At 48.9% G+C, this 14596-nt stretch overlaps 4 protein-coding genes across 4 annotated transcripts; 2 read left to right on the plus strand and 2 right to left on the minus strand.

The window, feature by feature from the left end:
• Positions 1-557: 557 nt before the first annotated feature.
• Positions 558-2075, minus strand: hosA (histone deacetylase HOS2; the record flags this gene model as incomplete). Its single annotated transcript, XM_056872281.1, has 1 exon — positions 558-2075. One exon carries the CDS (start codon positions 2073-2075, stop codon positions 558-560), a length of 1518 nt encoding a protein of 505 aa, XP_056730001.1.
• Positions 2076-2966: 891 nt separating this feature from the next.
• N7487_004535 (isocitrate lyase/PEP mutase family protein) lies at positions 2967-3946 on the plus strand (the record flags this gene model as incomplete). The annotated part of the gene is made up of 2 exons (XM_056872282.1): positions 2967-3101; positions 3164-3946. The coding sequence occupies 2 exons, from the start codon at positions 2967-2969 to the stop codon at positions 3944-3946; spliced, it is 918 nt and encodes a 305-aa protein (XP_056730002.1).
• A 1919-nt stretch (positions 3947-5865) lies between these two features.
• aspf4 (allergen Asp F4) lies at positions 5866-6921 on the plus strand (the record flags this gene model as incomplete). The annotated part of the gene is made up of 1 exon (XM_056872283.1): positions 5866-6921. One exon carries the CDS (start codon positions 5866-5868, stop codon positions 6919-6921), a length of 1056 nt encoding a protein of 351 aa, XP_056730003.1.
• A 1150-nt stretch (positions 6922-8071) lies between these two features.
• N7487_004537 (uncharacterized protein) lies at positions 8072-9505 on the minus strand (the record flags this gene model as incomplete). The annotated part of the gene is made up of 4 exons (XM_056872284.1): positions 8072-8460; positions 8535-9076; positions 9144-9282; positions 9355-9505. The coding sequence occupies 4 exons, from the start codon at positions 9503-9505 to the stop codon at positions 8072-8074; spliced, it is 1221 nt and encodes a 406-aa protein (XP_056730004.1).
• Positions 9506-14596: the final 5091 nt, after the last annotated feature.

A 14596-nucleotide genomic window follows, 5' to 3' on the forward strand; every position in this document is an offset into this window, starting at 1 on the left:
TCACCATGCCGCTCCCATTGCTGGATACCCGATCTGATTTTATTTAAACATTCAAAATTATCAAAATACTTTTCTGAAATCTCAACTGAACGCGAGCACATCCCGTAGTGGAAATGGAAGAGGTAGGTGGCCAGGTTGAATGCAGCGTAAAGGAGTCAACAATCTAATAGAACAAAAGGAATAGTCACTGGGGATAGGAAAGAAGTTGGATGTTTTTTGCATTTTATACACGTAGGGCTTGGTATTTGGAGCTTTCTTATCAATCTCTCTGTTTACCCTTACCTTTTACTATGTGGTCTCCAAAATTCTTGCCTCTGTTGTTCACATCCATAGTATTGACTTTTGATCAATTAATTTTGTGTCTTCTCTGTCCATTACTATACAAAGCTCTCCTAGAAGAGAGGGATATCACAATAGATGGCAACTACCCATGCCACCAAATATTACCATACAAAGACAACCGAAACTCCCCTCCGCTATCCGAATACATACAAAACGCCGCGTCAAACCATTCTTTACTCCTGGAAGGACTTACCCATCAGAAAGCCACACAAAGCTTATGAATACAGCTCCCCCTTGTATCCAGCGCCACGCTCCAGATCCCGCCGGCGATTAGGTCGCGGGATAGCACCAGCAGAGCCAGTATAGGCCAAACCAGAGCCCGCCGCCGCCGAAGCCGCCGAAGCCACCGATCCACCACCCTCATATTCCTCCCTCTCTTCCTCAATCAGCATCGTCTGCTCCTCAATCTCCTTCTCGGTATCCTCACGCAACCCCAGTATATCCGGCGGGATAAAGCTCATCTGGACACTGGGTGCACCCTTGATATATCTCAGCTGCTCATGGACAGCCTCGACAAGGCCCTCGAGGTACGCGCGGGTATTCTTATTATCAAGCTTGCGCATCTCCGACAGGGGTGGGAAGAGCGAGAAATCAGGACCGAAGTGGTTTCGGAAGGCGACAGAGTCCGGGATCGTGGGATCGATGATGTCGTCTGCCTCGACCAGAATCGAGGTTTCGTGCGCCCATGCGCGGGAGACATTGCGTGGCGTGTAGCCACCACCGCCAACGACTAGCAGAGGCTTCCCGAAGGTCTTGGTGTATGCGACGCAGGCGCCGTGCGCGCGCACGTTCAGGTTGAAGCAGCCTAGTCGGTCGCAGCCTAGACTGTCGGCGCCGCATTGCAGGACGATTGCGCCTGGTTGGTAGGTCTTCATACATGCGCCGATTACCTCTTTGAAAAGGGCGATGTAGGACTCATCGTCAATACCGTCGTTGAGCGGGACGTTGATGGCGTGGTGGGCGCCTGGGTTGAGCGGGTGTGCGGGGCCCGTGTCTTCGCGTGCACCGGTGCCGGGGAAGAAGTTATCTTTGTCGTATTTGTGGAAGGAGACTGTGAGCACGCGGTCGGTTGACCAGAAGGCCTGCTCGACACCGTCGCCGTGGTGTACGTCGATATCGATGTACATGACGCGCGGGTGGTGGCGGAGGAGCTGGAGTGTGCCGAGGACGATGTCGTTGACGTAGCAGAAGCCGCTTGCTTCTGCTTTTTTGGCGTGGTGGAGGCCGCCGGACCAGTTGATTGCGATGTCGGATTGGTCGTTGCAGAGCTTGCGCGCGGCGTCGACGGTGCCGCCGGCGTATAGCGAGCAGTAGCTGTACAGTCCGTCGAAGACGGGGCAGTCGTCGCCGAAGTTGAAGCGCACTACGTTATCTGCTTGCTCGGGTTTGTCTATGTCGCCGGGCATGATCTGTTGCAGAAAGTCGAGGTAGTCTCGCTCGTGGAAGTCGGCCATTTCCTCATAGGTTGCTGCGCGCGCGAGATACAGGTCCATGGCGTGGTGCATGCCGTATGCCATGACGAGTTGCTTGGTGAGCGTGAGGCGCCATGGCTTCATTGGATGTGACTGGCCAAAATGGTGGGGCTCGACTGCTGGATTGGCATGCCATGATACCCGGTAGCCTTTTGGACGAGCTATTTGTAGGTTCTGAAGCTCGGCGGTGGACTTGTGGTCGATGGTGAGGGTCGGGGCGGAGGGCGATGCATATTCCTGAACAACGGAGGAGCGAGCCATCGAGGCAGATATTGGTAAACGATCGAGAATCAACAAATTAGCGCCAAAACGTTCATTTCAGATGGGATAAATGGATTTCGAGATGAGACCGGAGGAAGTTCATGACTAAGCAGATCTGCGGACCCCCGGGGCGGGGCCAAATCCTTACCAGATTATATAAAAGGAAGGAGCGGAGCAATAGGGAAACAACAGATAAAATAGGAAGGAGCAAAGGAGGCATTTAGTTCAAAATGGAAGAAGAGATTCTAAGGTTAATAATCATGTGCTTATTATCACCCCTACATACTAAACTGCGCCTATAGCAGTTCAGAAAACTACGATCCAAGTGCCCCGCTTGAAGTGCCGGAGTTCATACTTAGCAGGACCAGGGTCTACATATCCAATATTGCCGTACTGTTTGAGCTCATATGGTGGTAATTGTGGCATTGGAGATCTAGGGGGATCTCAGATAGATTCAAAGATTAATTCGCTCAATACCGCAACAATCAACATCCAATCAGATATACCCTGATTAATTTTCACCGAATCAACACCAAGTGTAGATGTATCTTCTAAGTTGCCTAGGTGCCTTGAAATGTTGATATAAAGATGATGGCATAAGGGAGCGGTATCGGCTCCGTGGGTCTGGATAAGTGGAGAGTGCGCATCATCGAGAGATTGTAATTGCATGAAAGAGCCCATGAGCGGGGAAGTGATGGCCAAAGTATTGTCTCACACGTGCATGACAATCCCTTAAATGGGGTCGTACCTCCGGAGAGAAAGATATTCGCGCGGCTCATTTTCTGAGGCGAGCGTATATCAACCCCCGAGTTTTCAGTTGGACAATAGCTATACGTATATCGGATTGGCCCAGCAAATCACTGCTATCTCCGTTAGCATAAAACAACAATCATGGCTCTTCCCTCGGCAGCAACCAGCCTGCGGCGATCTCTGCAGGATCCCCAGGTATTCATCACAGCCCCAGGAGTCTATGACGGAATGTCAGCACGACTAGCACTGGCCGCAGGCTTCGACGCACTATACATGGTATGCAATGCAAGAGATCGAGGCATCCCCGCCAAAATCCCCGAGCTGACACCACAAATCAGACAGGCGCCGGAACAGCGGCCTCGGTACATGGCCAAGCGGACCTCGGAATCTGCACACTGAACGACATGCGAGCGAACGCGGAAATGCTAGCAAACCTCTCACCGCGCACACCGCTGATCGCCGACGCCGACACCGGCTACGGTGGGCCGATCATGGTAGCCCGTACGACAGAACAATACGCACGGTCCGGCGTAGCGGCCTTCCACATCGAGGATCAGGTACAGACCAAGCGGTGCGGGCATCTCTTCGGCAAGCAGCTCGTCGATACGACAACCTACACCAGCCGCATCCGGGCAGCTGTGCAAGCGCGCGAACGCATCGGCAGTGATATCGTGATCATTGCGCGGACGGACTCGTTGCAGCAGCACGGCTATGAAGAGAGCTTGGCGCGTCTGCGGGCGGCGAGAGAGGCGGGCGCGGATGTCGGGTTCTTAGAGGGCATATCATCCCGGGAAATGGCTCGCCGGGTTGTGGCCGACCTTGCGCCGTGGCCTCTGCTATTGAATATGGTGGAGCATGGGTCCACGCCTTCGATTTCTGCGAAAGAGGCGAAGGAGATTGGGTTCCGTATTATCATCTTTCCTTTTGCGACTTTGGGCCCGGCTCTCCTGGCTATGCGGGAGGGATTGGAGAAATTGAAGCATGATGGCTTGCCTGGTCTTGATAAAGAGTTAACGCCCCAGATGTTGTTCAGGGTCTGTGGGCTAGATGATAGCCTTATGGTGGATGCGGCTGCTGGTGGTGTGGCGTTTGAGGGTGGCGTGGATATGGGGAAGAAATGAACGGAGTACCGCCACCTGCTATACCCGGTACGGGCACAGTTAGTGCCTCGACGGTATATATATTTGTCAAAGTCGATTTTTGTGTGTGTGTGAAGGCACTGGCAGCTTCCTCTTTGGAATATCGGTCTGTGCATAGGTAGGATCGTCTCCACCAGTCGTAGAGTTCGATTTTCTCATCCACCCACGTTCATTATTAGGAAGTAGTTGATTCTTTGAAGAATTTGAATTATTCGGGTCTAATCAAATTTACCGTTGAAATGTATAGAGCCATGTGGTTTTTCTTTGGTTAGGGTAATTGACAGGCAGATTTAATTTCCCACAGCCAATAAGACATGTTGCAGATCGACCGAACCAAGGATCATCCCGGACCGACCTTGGTTTTGTTTATTTACGACCCCAATTTTCTACACTTTTCTACACTAGGGGTCGGGTTTCAAGAGTGAAGAGGGTCTAAAATATTCAGAGTGATGAAAGTGAGTGTATTCAAGGGTCTGGGTACCTGCATCAAGTGAGGAGTTTGCCAGGGACGGGTTCCTGCACAAATAGCCCTAATGTTTCAGGAAACGCCTGTGGCAACAAAATATAGCCTCGTATACAGAGTACCGGTCATATACCGAGCATATAATATACGATATATACGGAGGCCAATATTGCACTCCGTACAACATATGGAGCCTTTGAGAAGCCAAGCGCGCTTAAAGTTTTAGTGAGACTAAACACATGAAACCGCCTCACGGGCATCCAGCCCCAGTTTGCCGAATTCGAAGGCCTGGATTCTCGGGGTGCCAGGTCCGGCGTGCCATTATATGGAGACAACCGGGAAAGAGACTCGTCATGTGGGTGGAGAATGGCTTGGACGCTACCCAGTAAATACAACAAAATGGGGGGTGCCTTACAGAAAAAAATATCGAGGATCCATCGACCGCGTAGGGGGGTCTGGCCGCAGATCAACGGCAGAGATTCGCCTTCCTATCTGCACATCCGTGGATACAACTGATACGGTGAGGACAATCCTTATTAACTGTAACAGGGAGTGTAATGTAATCTGTCGGATATCAGTTGGGTAGGGACATGGCTACCAAATGTCAGTTGACTATTGTCCACGTAGTTTTCGTCGACGCGGTGATGAGTTGTCCCCATTTAAGATTGCCTTTGGATTCGTAAGACAGTTTAGATCCTTGCTGTGCACTTCGCCGATTGGTGTATGTGGGGAATTTCGGATGATGGGGATAGAAGTTGTCTTAAAGTCCACATGTGTAAGTTTGAATGTACAGCGTATATTATACAGAAACGTTGGTCAGATTGGTCATATTGGTCATATTAAGACTCATACAACATAACTAGATGTTGGGCTGTGATGAAGTCGAGTCATCTCATGTCGAGGTATCTAGCATTCCGATCGTACACGTGTTTGACATCAGGCAACTACCTAGGTACCTAGGCATACTCCGTAGAACAATATGAATCCCAATAATAGGAATCATAATAATAGAACATAAAATAAGAGCAGAATAGGAGAAATATCCTTGGAAAACCCCCTTATCCCCAAGTAACGAGTACCTGCACAGCCGCGATGAGAGGCATAGTATAGCCAAGTACACAATACCAAGGGAATAGAGTCTGGGCCCATGAAAGCCAACCAATCAAACAAAGGGAAAAATACGCACGGCCAGGAACTGCCAGGAACCACCCAATCATCAATCGAGTGCCCCTGATATTCTGCCCTGGTGGATCCCTTTTCGTTTTTGGGTTCAGGTCCAGTCCTGACCCGTTGGTGTGTAACTTGGTATTGTACTAATAGTCCCCCCTAGTCCACTTTCTTCTTCTCTCTTCATCTCTCACACACATTCATTTGAATTGAATTTTCTTCTCTAGAGCTTTCGCTCAAGTCACTCCTTTTTCAAGTTCAATTCCCCAAAATGCATTTCTCCAAATCTATGCTGTTGATGACGGCGCTGACCGCTGGGTCGGCTGTCGCTCGTCTTCACGGCCACGACCGCCGTCACGCCCACCCCAGAGACGTCAAGGTTGTCGAGCCCGCCGTGACTGCTCCCGCCCAGGTTGAGGATGTCGAGAAGCGTGGTGAGGAGGTTACCGCTGTCATCGATGGCAAGCTCGTCTCCTGGATCAACAACTGGTTCGGCGACTCTGATTCTTCCTCGGTCGCCGAGTCTACCGCTACTCCCACTTCTACCGCCACTGCCACCGCCGAGGCCACCACATCCGTTGAGGCCATCTCCTCCGTCAGTGCCACCCCCGTCGCCTCCAGCTCCTCCAGCTCCTCCAGCTCCAGCTCTTCTAGTTCCAGCAACTGGGCTAGCTACCCCTCCAACGGCGAGTACTCCACCACCGGATTCGGTGCCTCCACTGCCAGCAAGCGCGTTGGTACCCTCGACTGGGACTACATCGGCAATGTCGGCAGCCCCTGGGGTAGCAACATCATCCGTGTCGAAGAGGACGTCGCCAGCCAGTACAAGCACGTTATCCGCTTCGAGAACGACAACTCCAAGGCCTGGACCGTCGTCATGTGGAACTCGTACGGCCCCAGCGGCGGTCTGAACGGTTTCTGGAGCCCCAACAAGGCTCTGGGCTTCACCGTTGAGCCCGGTCACAGCATCTTTGTTGCCATCGATGACAACTCCCAGGGTGGTTGGGGTGCCGCTGAGGGTGAAGGTCTCCCCACCAACTACGTCGGCGAGTACGCTTCCACCTGGGGTGAGTTCGACATGAGCAACTCCCAGAACGATGGCTACTCCGGCTGGGACGTCTCCTGCATTATCGCTCAGCTCGCCGACCTGGACATTGCCGGTATGCAGATCTGCAACCACGAGGGTGAGAAGTGCTCCTCCATCTCCGCTGGCGCCGCCAGCGTTGTCAACGCCTACACCTCCGCCGACCAGGGTAAGCCCGACAAGGCTGTTGCCCAGTCCGCCGGCCCCGTTCGTCTTGTTGTCAACCTTGGCTGGTCCTCTTAAATGGCCACGCCGTCTTTTTTTTTTTTCTCCTTCCCACTTCTAGCGATCTTCTCGTCTCTACTGGGATTTTGTCTTTCTTGCGCAAATGGTTCAACGCCGAAGGTGTCTTTGTATCTTTCCCCTGATTTGATGTGTGCGTGCGCAGGTCGCTTGCCCCAGCAACCATCCTGGCCACACATCCTTCCATCTTCGAGCGGCTCTTTGACGGCTACCCTTTTTTGCCGTTAAAGGGTTCATACATATCTTTGTCATGATTTGCCTGCTTCTGTCTTTTTCTCTGTACATATACCATCTGAACCATCTGATTTGAGAGTTGATATCGTTCTCCTTTTTATTTTCATCCAAAACTAGCTCTGTTACTGTGTATACATAAATTTGTTGTATTTATCATTAAGCGCTGATACCTATGGATATTCTAAATATATCATTCCAATGTTTCATCCACTATTCCCGGCCTATTTGATCCCACAGGACCATCAGTGCTGACTCCCGTTCGTCAGTCATAAACCTGAAACAAACCCCTATCTATTACCAAGTCTCACCTACTCAAAGGTGATATGCATATGATATTTCGGCGCTATATTGTATGTATTGCAGTCCAGATATGACATTCCCTTAAATAATATAAGATGTCAAACTAAAAACCATCCCATGTGTGTTTCCGTCATGGGGTTGGCATATTGACCGATGGATCTAAATTTTTGACCTTCTAGACAGACAGGTCAAAAGCTTTCATGCGCAAGTCACTACTATGACACCATTTGGGCAGGTAAACTTCCAGTGATCGAATATACGAGACGTCAAGTCGACATTAGGTTTCAGAGGAATGCCAGGGTACATACAGTGATATCTACCGAAGATGGATACTTCCAAGGTTTTCTTGGGGCCCTAAACTAATTATCACCAGCAAAGAAATCTTAGATTCTTTCTCGAGTTCGATTATAAAGCTAACAAAGGAGATATTTCAAGTAGAGGATCAGATCAAAGACCTGCATTTTAATGTGGCTCGGAACCATGGGTACGTCAACACACAAGTACAAAGGACAAAAAACGCAATGCTATCGTACAGTCTTCGCTTCCACCCAAATAGTAAAATAAAATACCGACCCCGTAATATCCACGGAACCAGACACAATGACCTCTTCAAGGCTTAGAAGGCGCCGAGGAAGTCAGAAGCAGACCCAGGATCAATCTGCAATACACCCGCATCTTCCTCGAATTGCTCTTCTTCCTCAACACCCCCAGTCGAAAAAGAAAGCAAACCCACATGCACCATATAACCAACGAGAGCAGCCGTCCCCGCCACAGCAGTCGCAATAGAAAGCAACATATCCTTGTTACTAGAATCCGCATACGAAGACAGGACCTGCTTCTCCACCGAGCTAAACTCCGAATCAGCCTCAACGGCCTGCTTCAGCCGTCTATTCTGGCGCACCTCGCGCAAGAACGGCGTGTTATCCGCCAATGTGCCGAGAAGTGTAGTGCCAACCGCTGCGACAGAGATGCGCTCCGGTGCGCGCCATGGCAGGGCGGCTGGCACTGTGGGCTGGAAAGCATGCCTAGCCTCGACAGGCGCGTCGCCGAAACAGCGACTGCGCATGCGCTCCGTGTACGCCGCCAGCAGGGGGCCTTTGCGCGAATCGCGTCGCGCAGCCAGGGGAAGGCTAGATCCGGTACGAGTGCTAGCGACAGGTAGCCCAGCGCGACGCAGTCCAGCGAGGAGGGGTTGTTGTTGTCATCGGCGGGGAGGAGACAGGTCTTGCTGCGGGCGAGCATTGCTTCGAGTGGCTCGAAGAAGTCGGCTGTTAGGGCTTCCAGGCGGAATTGGTTGGTTTGCGCTGTGCGGCCCAGGAGTTTGGAGACTGTGTCGTGGGGCTGCTGGATCAGGTTGCTAGGGATTTGGCCGGATGCTACGGCGGCGGAGTGCTCGCGTTTGCGTTGGTCTTCCATTGCTTGTAGGTCTAGCGAGGATAGGCCGAGGTGTTCGGTGCGGGTTTTTGCGGCGGCGTGGAGCTTTGGTGGGAGGATCCATTGGTTTGGCCATTGGAGGAGAGAGCCGTAGGCTGGGGATGTGTTGGTATAGTAGTTCTGACTGGTTACGTAGAGGTAGAGGTCGATGAGGGATTGGCCGCGGGATTCGATGAAGGAGGAGAAGCTGGAGGGAAAGTTGATTGTTAGTGTTTTGTGTTCCTCGCGCTGTTGTAGAGGTAGGGGGTGCGTACGCAACGCTATCGGCTTTTTGCACGTCGTCTAGGTTTTGATCCAGGTTCCATGCGCCCTCCGAGTATTGGCGGAGGTAGTCCACAATATTGCGGAACCGGCTCACCCAGACAGAGCCATTCTGGAGGGCAGGGAGCTCACCTATCCGTAAATGACTTGTTAGCTATCTGATTCTGGTGGTGCTTTTTTTTTTGTTCTGGTCACGTCACTAACCTGTTGGGGACACAGAAGGATCGCTACTCGCGATTAGCTCCCACGAGTCTTTAGGGAGGACCTCGGAACAGTATGCAATTGCAGCAAGGCATTGTGCGTCAATTGAAGGTAGGGAAAAGGCCGGGCCCCATACATGCAGTTGTAGAACCATGGTGGCTTTGCCCTTGGAGGAGAAGGGACAGCCGCGATTGATTTGGGGGCCCGAATCACGTGTGTTTATCCTCGGTTTCTTGATATAAGCCCTGGAGATATTCGGCTTCTACTGACTACAAATAAAATCTGTTTATTGACATCAATCAAGTTATATATGGTCTATATCTGATAAATTCCTCAAAAATTACGATATAAGTTACTTTCTATTCTCCAAAATGATTCGTTCTCGTTTAGATATGTACTACGATGTATAGGTACATGTACCTTCCACGGCCAAATACCATCTTCGACATCCCCGAGTCAAAATAGAAATAAATAGGACTACGACAAGGTATCGCACTAGACCCTAAGTTCTTGGAAAACCAGCAAAAAAGACCAACATGTGGCTTGAATTACGAGCTAGGCAACGCCATTTCATTCCACCCAAATTATCAACAATTAGCTAACGATATCCTGTTTGGGATAGATTTCAAATGGCCCAGGGCCTACCTAAGTAGGTATATGTTGTATAGGTTTCTCATGGGAACGAATCGGATATATCTTCCACTTTGGCCCTAAAGTATACTCGACCCGGTACTCAGGCCATCAATCTCACTCAACCCGGGCAAAATGTATTGACGTCAAAGCTCTACGAGAGTCAGTCGTACGACGCAAAGCATCTAGAATACGAAGAGCCTCAATATTCACCGCCCCTCGTAACATAGCCCAGAGAGCTGAGAACCAGCAATGGCGCCCAACGCATCTGTTGTATACCGCTATTTCTCACAAGGTCCGTCTCTGCCCAAGACGTAATCCTTGGCCATATACCTGCATAAGGACATTTCTGATTACTCCATATCTCTGATTAGAGCGATATACCCAGCGAATGACCTCATTTGGCGCACGTGGCTATGCAAGCCAAGGATGACAGCCACAACCCGGAAACGGTGCCTTGGAAGGTTCCAAGGTTATTTTTCATGAGCACAGACATTCCAGGGCCTGAGACATATCGAGGTCAAAACTCCATGATTCATTGATTTGATGAAATATGGAGATTGTCAGGGCAAGATCCGAGAGCCTTGGGGCCAAAAGCTTACTTGGGTCACTTGACCTCGCCAAAATGGCCTAGCTTACTTCCAATATTGGAATAAGTGGAATGAAACAAACAAAAACAAATAAAAAAAAGTCAATCTCATACAATCCATGGAAGAGCCATGGATAACCACGGATAGACGAAGTGTATCGGGTTGAGGGGTAGAGGCGGGGGGAGAAACCTTGGAACACTATCTGCGAGATCTATTGGACACAGATTGTCGGGAATTTCTTCAATGACGACAACATGCAACTGTATCAGTCAAGTGACGGGCCAACGGCCACCGAGGATCCCGGCACGCCCGTATGCATTTCGAGGCTATTGTAATCATAGTCTAGTCTAATTAGCATCGAAAATGTTTATCCAAATCACTGCTCAGCTGCACTATTGATAATTGGCTAGAAGAAAAGAGTTGAGCATGGAGCATTTGTTAGCGCAGCTACTGTACCTAGAAATACTCACAATAGGTTAACCTCCATTTTGTTGTAGTCGTAATAGCACTGAGGTGTACTCCATAGGGCACGTACCAATATGGCTAGCAAATCCCGAAGCGCTCGGACGGGACTAAACTCGTATCTTCCTTCCTTATTTCTCCGCTGAGCCATTTAGCATTTAACAGTTGATATTAAGAGCTAATTATATACACGCTAGGGATGTTGCCGGTATATCCTAGACTGACAAACGTCCAACTTCCCGTGTTGGGTGTATATATGCACGTAATCGTTTTGGATAGTATGGTGTGATTTAACATCAGGTTTGGGTCGGGTACAATATGGAATAATACCCAATCGACCCGAGCGGTGCGGCAACATGAGATGTGCGATATACAGCCCTAAAGACCGCGCAGGTATGCATTGAACTGGATCCGGCAAATGCGCTGTAAATCATAATGGGAGGCTCGATAAGGATCGCGTCAGATCGGTGCTACTTCAGAGCTTATGATGGAAGAAGTGCATGTACAATATGCAGGTCTACTAAATTGGATTGCCGACCAATGAGTCATATTGGTGTGTAGATTCTAAATCGCTCGTATCTGGTTGATTTGCGGGTTAAATATGCGTCAATTCGACTACCGCGACATCCGCCCTCCGTGACATCCCTGCTAGCTTCGGTGCTAGTGATTTTCTGCGGGATGCTGGCTGGTTAGTGAAACGGGCGGTCAGGTGGGTGTCACCCGCAGTCCCCAGTCTTGTTTATGCACGACATATGCATAGACCGTAAGCAATTAATCAAATGAAACGTTTTAAATAGATAAAAAAAATTCAAATTGCTCTGTTGGGTATACTAAGTCTATGATACATGTCGATTCAGATTCGGCCAGATGCAGGAGAGAAACGAAAAAGAAAAGGAAAAAAGAGAAAAGGAACCAAAATAAAAAGAATTAAAAAAGCATCCAAACAATCAGGATGACAGGTCACAGCGGCAGACAAAGAGAAAAAGAAAAAAAAAAAAGGCACTGTGCGCCCAAGTCAATGACGCATGAGCGACGGGATGATCGGAAGGCAACCCCAGTTCATCCTAGGTACCCAGATAGGGGGTTGTGGACAAATTCGGATTGTCCAATAAATGTGCAGCGGCTGAGCAGCTGCACCTTCTCCACATCTGCGCGTCACAGATGGGTCAAGATCGAACAGGTGAAACGAACCCCCGCAGAAGACAGGGGGAGCGTGATCAATAGTGCCGGAGAGGTGAAATGAGACAAAGAGCAAATAGAAAGGCTATTAATGCACATCGAGGGAAGTAGCGCCAGCGCCGGGTCCCATAGTGTGCGAGTAAGGTTGCTGAAGAGCGAGGGCACAAAGATGAAAGAGAATAAAAAAAGATGTCCGAGGCCCACTTGGGACAAGTTTTTCACCGCGCGCATTGAGCTTTGGCTAGCGACGCATCGTTGAATTGAAATGCCAAGAGACGAGAATAGACGGTGGAAGAGCTGTTGCTCTTTGTGTCGTCCATCTCAATCCCAACTTTAAGTAAGGGCGTCCTTTTGTTTGGGTGGGACATGGTGGAAATTAGGTGTTGAAGGTCCGAATCGAAAACAAAGGTTCGCAGGTGAGAGTCGAAACTAGGTCGAAGCCGAAGTCGTGATATCCATGCTGAAGGGTCCAGGTCGTGGGCGGATCTGGTGGACCAGAATGCGCCGGTGTCATCATGTTCGTTGAGGAGAGGGGACTGTGGACTGTTTATTTCGGCAGCGGAGGCAGAGGGCCCTTAGGAGGAGGACCGGGGCATGGGGGGAACTGAGAAGATCCGACGGAAGGCATTGTGAATGGTTGGAAGGGTTGGAAGGTTGAGAGTTGATAGTAGTTGTTCAGGTTGACAACAGACTGGAACAGACCAAGGAGCTAGTAATATGTAGCAGAATATGGTGTAGTGTAGAGTTGAGTGGATGGAGAGAAGAAGGGGAAGAAAAAGGTTACCGGAGCAGGATTCTTATAGAAATGAAAGTCTGCCCTCCCCCCAACCTTTCCGTTCAACCGTCACTAATAACAGACTAAATTAGTCCCTAAAATCCCCATCGAACATCCCTGCCATGAACAGGAGGCTGAGTATCCACCTGATCTGACGTAGGGAATTAATTTGTGATTTACTTGCTCGAATTAACCCGGATGAATAATACAACCCCAAGTGGGAAATCCAATGGAAATTTCCCATTTTTTTCTAGAAGCTCCCCACTACAACATACTTCTAGTGTGGCGCTGTGTGCCTTCCTGTGAACCACTAGTGGAGGAAGAGAGTGGAGGGAAATAAGACATAGTAATCAAACATATATGCCATGCAACCTCACTATATACATATACAGATAAAAGTCCAGGGTATATGGCCTAACTAATGCAGCTATTAAATTTCTGCTCAGGTCTCACAAGTCCCCCCCTCTGTATGTATAGTAAATCATGAAACCACGCGAGATGACAACTGGTAAAGGGCAATCTCCCGTGGGCCCACCAAGGCTCCATAGGGACGGTTCCTTGATGCGGTGAGAACGACTTTTTTTTAATATTTTCTTTTCTTTTTTGAATATTTCTTTTTGTCGTGTAAACTGTACTCCGTAACTGGGACATGATAAACGACATAGGTCCAAGCACATTAATCCTGTATGACTCAATAAGAGAGAACAACAAGACGTTAGGTCACAACACGTGTGTGCATGTTTGCAGATCCTAGAGAACGACGGCAGGATTGAAAAAAAGCAAAGAAAATAAAAATAAATAGCAAAGGTAAAATAACATTAGGAGATTATCCCATTCTTTTTTTGCTTCTGTCGATTTAGGGTCAAACGGGATGGCCGATTCGTATTGATTACACACACTAAAAGGGCGTGACAGCCGAGTTCCCAGAATGCTGGGATTACAGAATAAGGACAAGCCTGCCCAGGTGTTTATCCTACGGAGTACAACATATGCATTCCTTCTAAACTGATATGATATATCATAGCCAGGCACATATGCACATATATACGGCATCCAGATAACAACGGCCAGAGTGATACGGGATCAGGGGCCGAAAAGAAAATATGGCAAAAAAAAAAAGAAAAGAAAAAGAAAATAGAAAAAATAGAAATAAACAAAATAAAACAAAATGAGAAATAAAAAATAAAAAAATAAAATAAAATGCAAACGGCAGGGTTAAAATCTCGAATCAAGGACCCATCCTAAACCGTGGTTTTTACCCGTGCTACCAAACTAAATAAAGCCGTGGTTGAGACATGCAAGAATAGAAAGAACCCTTTGGGGGATGTGATACATATACGGAGTATGAGTTCCTTAACTTCTAACGGGTTTCGCTTTTAGTTCTCCGTATGTACGGAATATGCTGTATAGCACTTCGGCTATTATTTCATATTATTACATTGCGCTCCGTACTCCGTACCTTCTTATCTTTCTAGTACTGTCTACCATTCCCGATTAGGACCCCTATGGCTCTACAACATAATAACAACATGTAATACAAATCAAGGCCGATTTTTGGGTCGTTTTGGCGTATACCATCATTCCCCGCGGAGTACAGAGCCGATTAACC

Source organism: Penicillium crustosum (genome assembly GCF_028827405.1).
Source record: "Penicillium crustosum strain IBT 35664 chromosome Unknown utg000002l_segment0_segment0, whole genome shotgun sequence".
Taxonomy (NCBI): Eukaryota; Fungi; Ascomycota; class Eurotiomycetes; order Eurotiales; family Aspergillaceae; genus Penicillium; species Penicillium crustosum.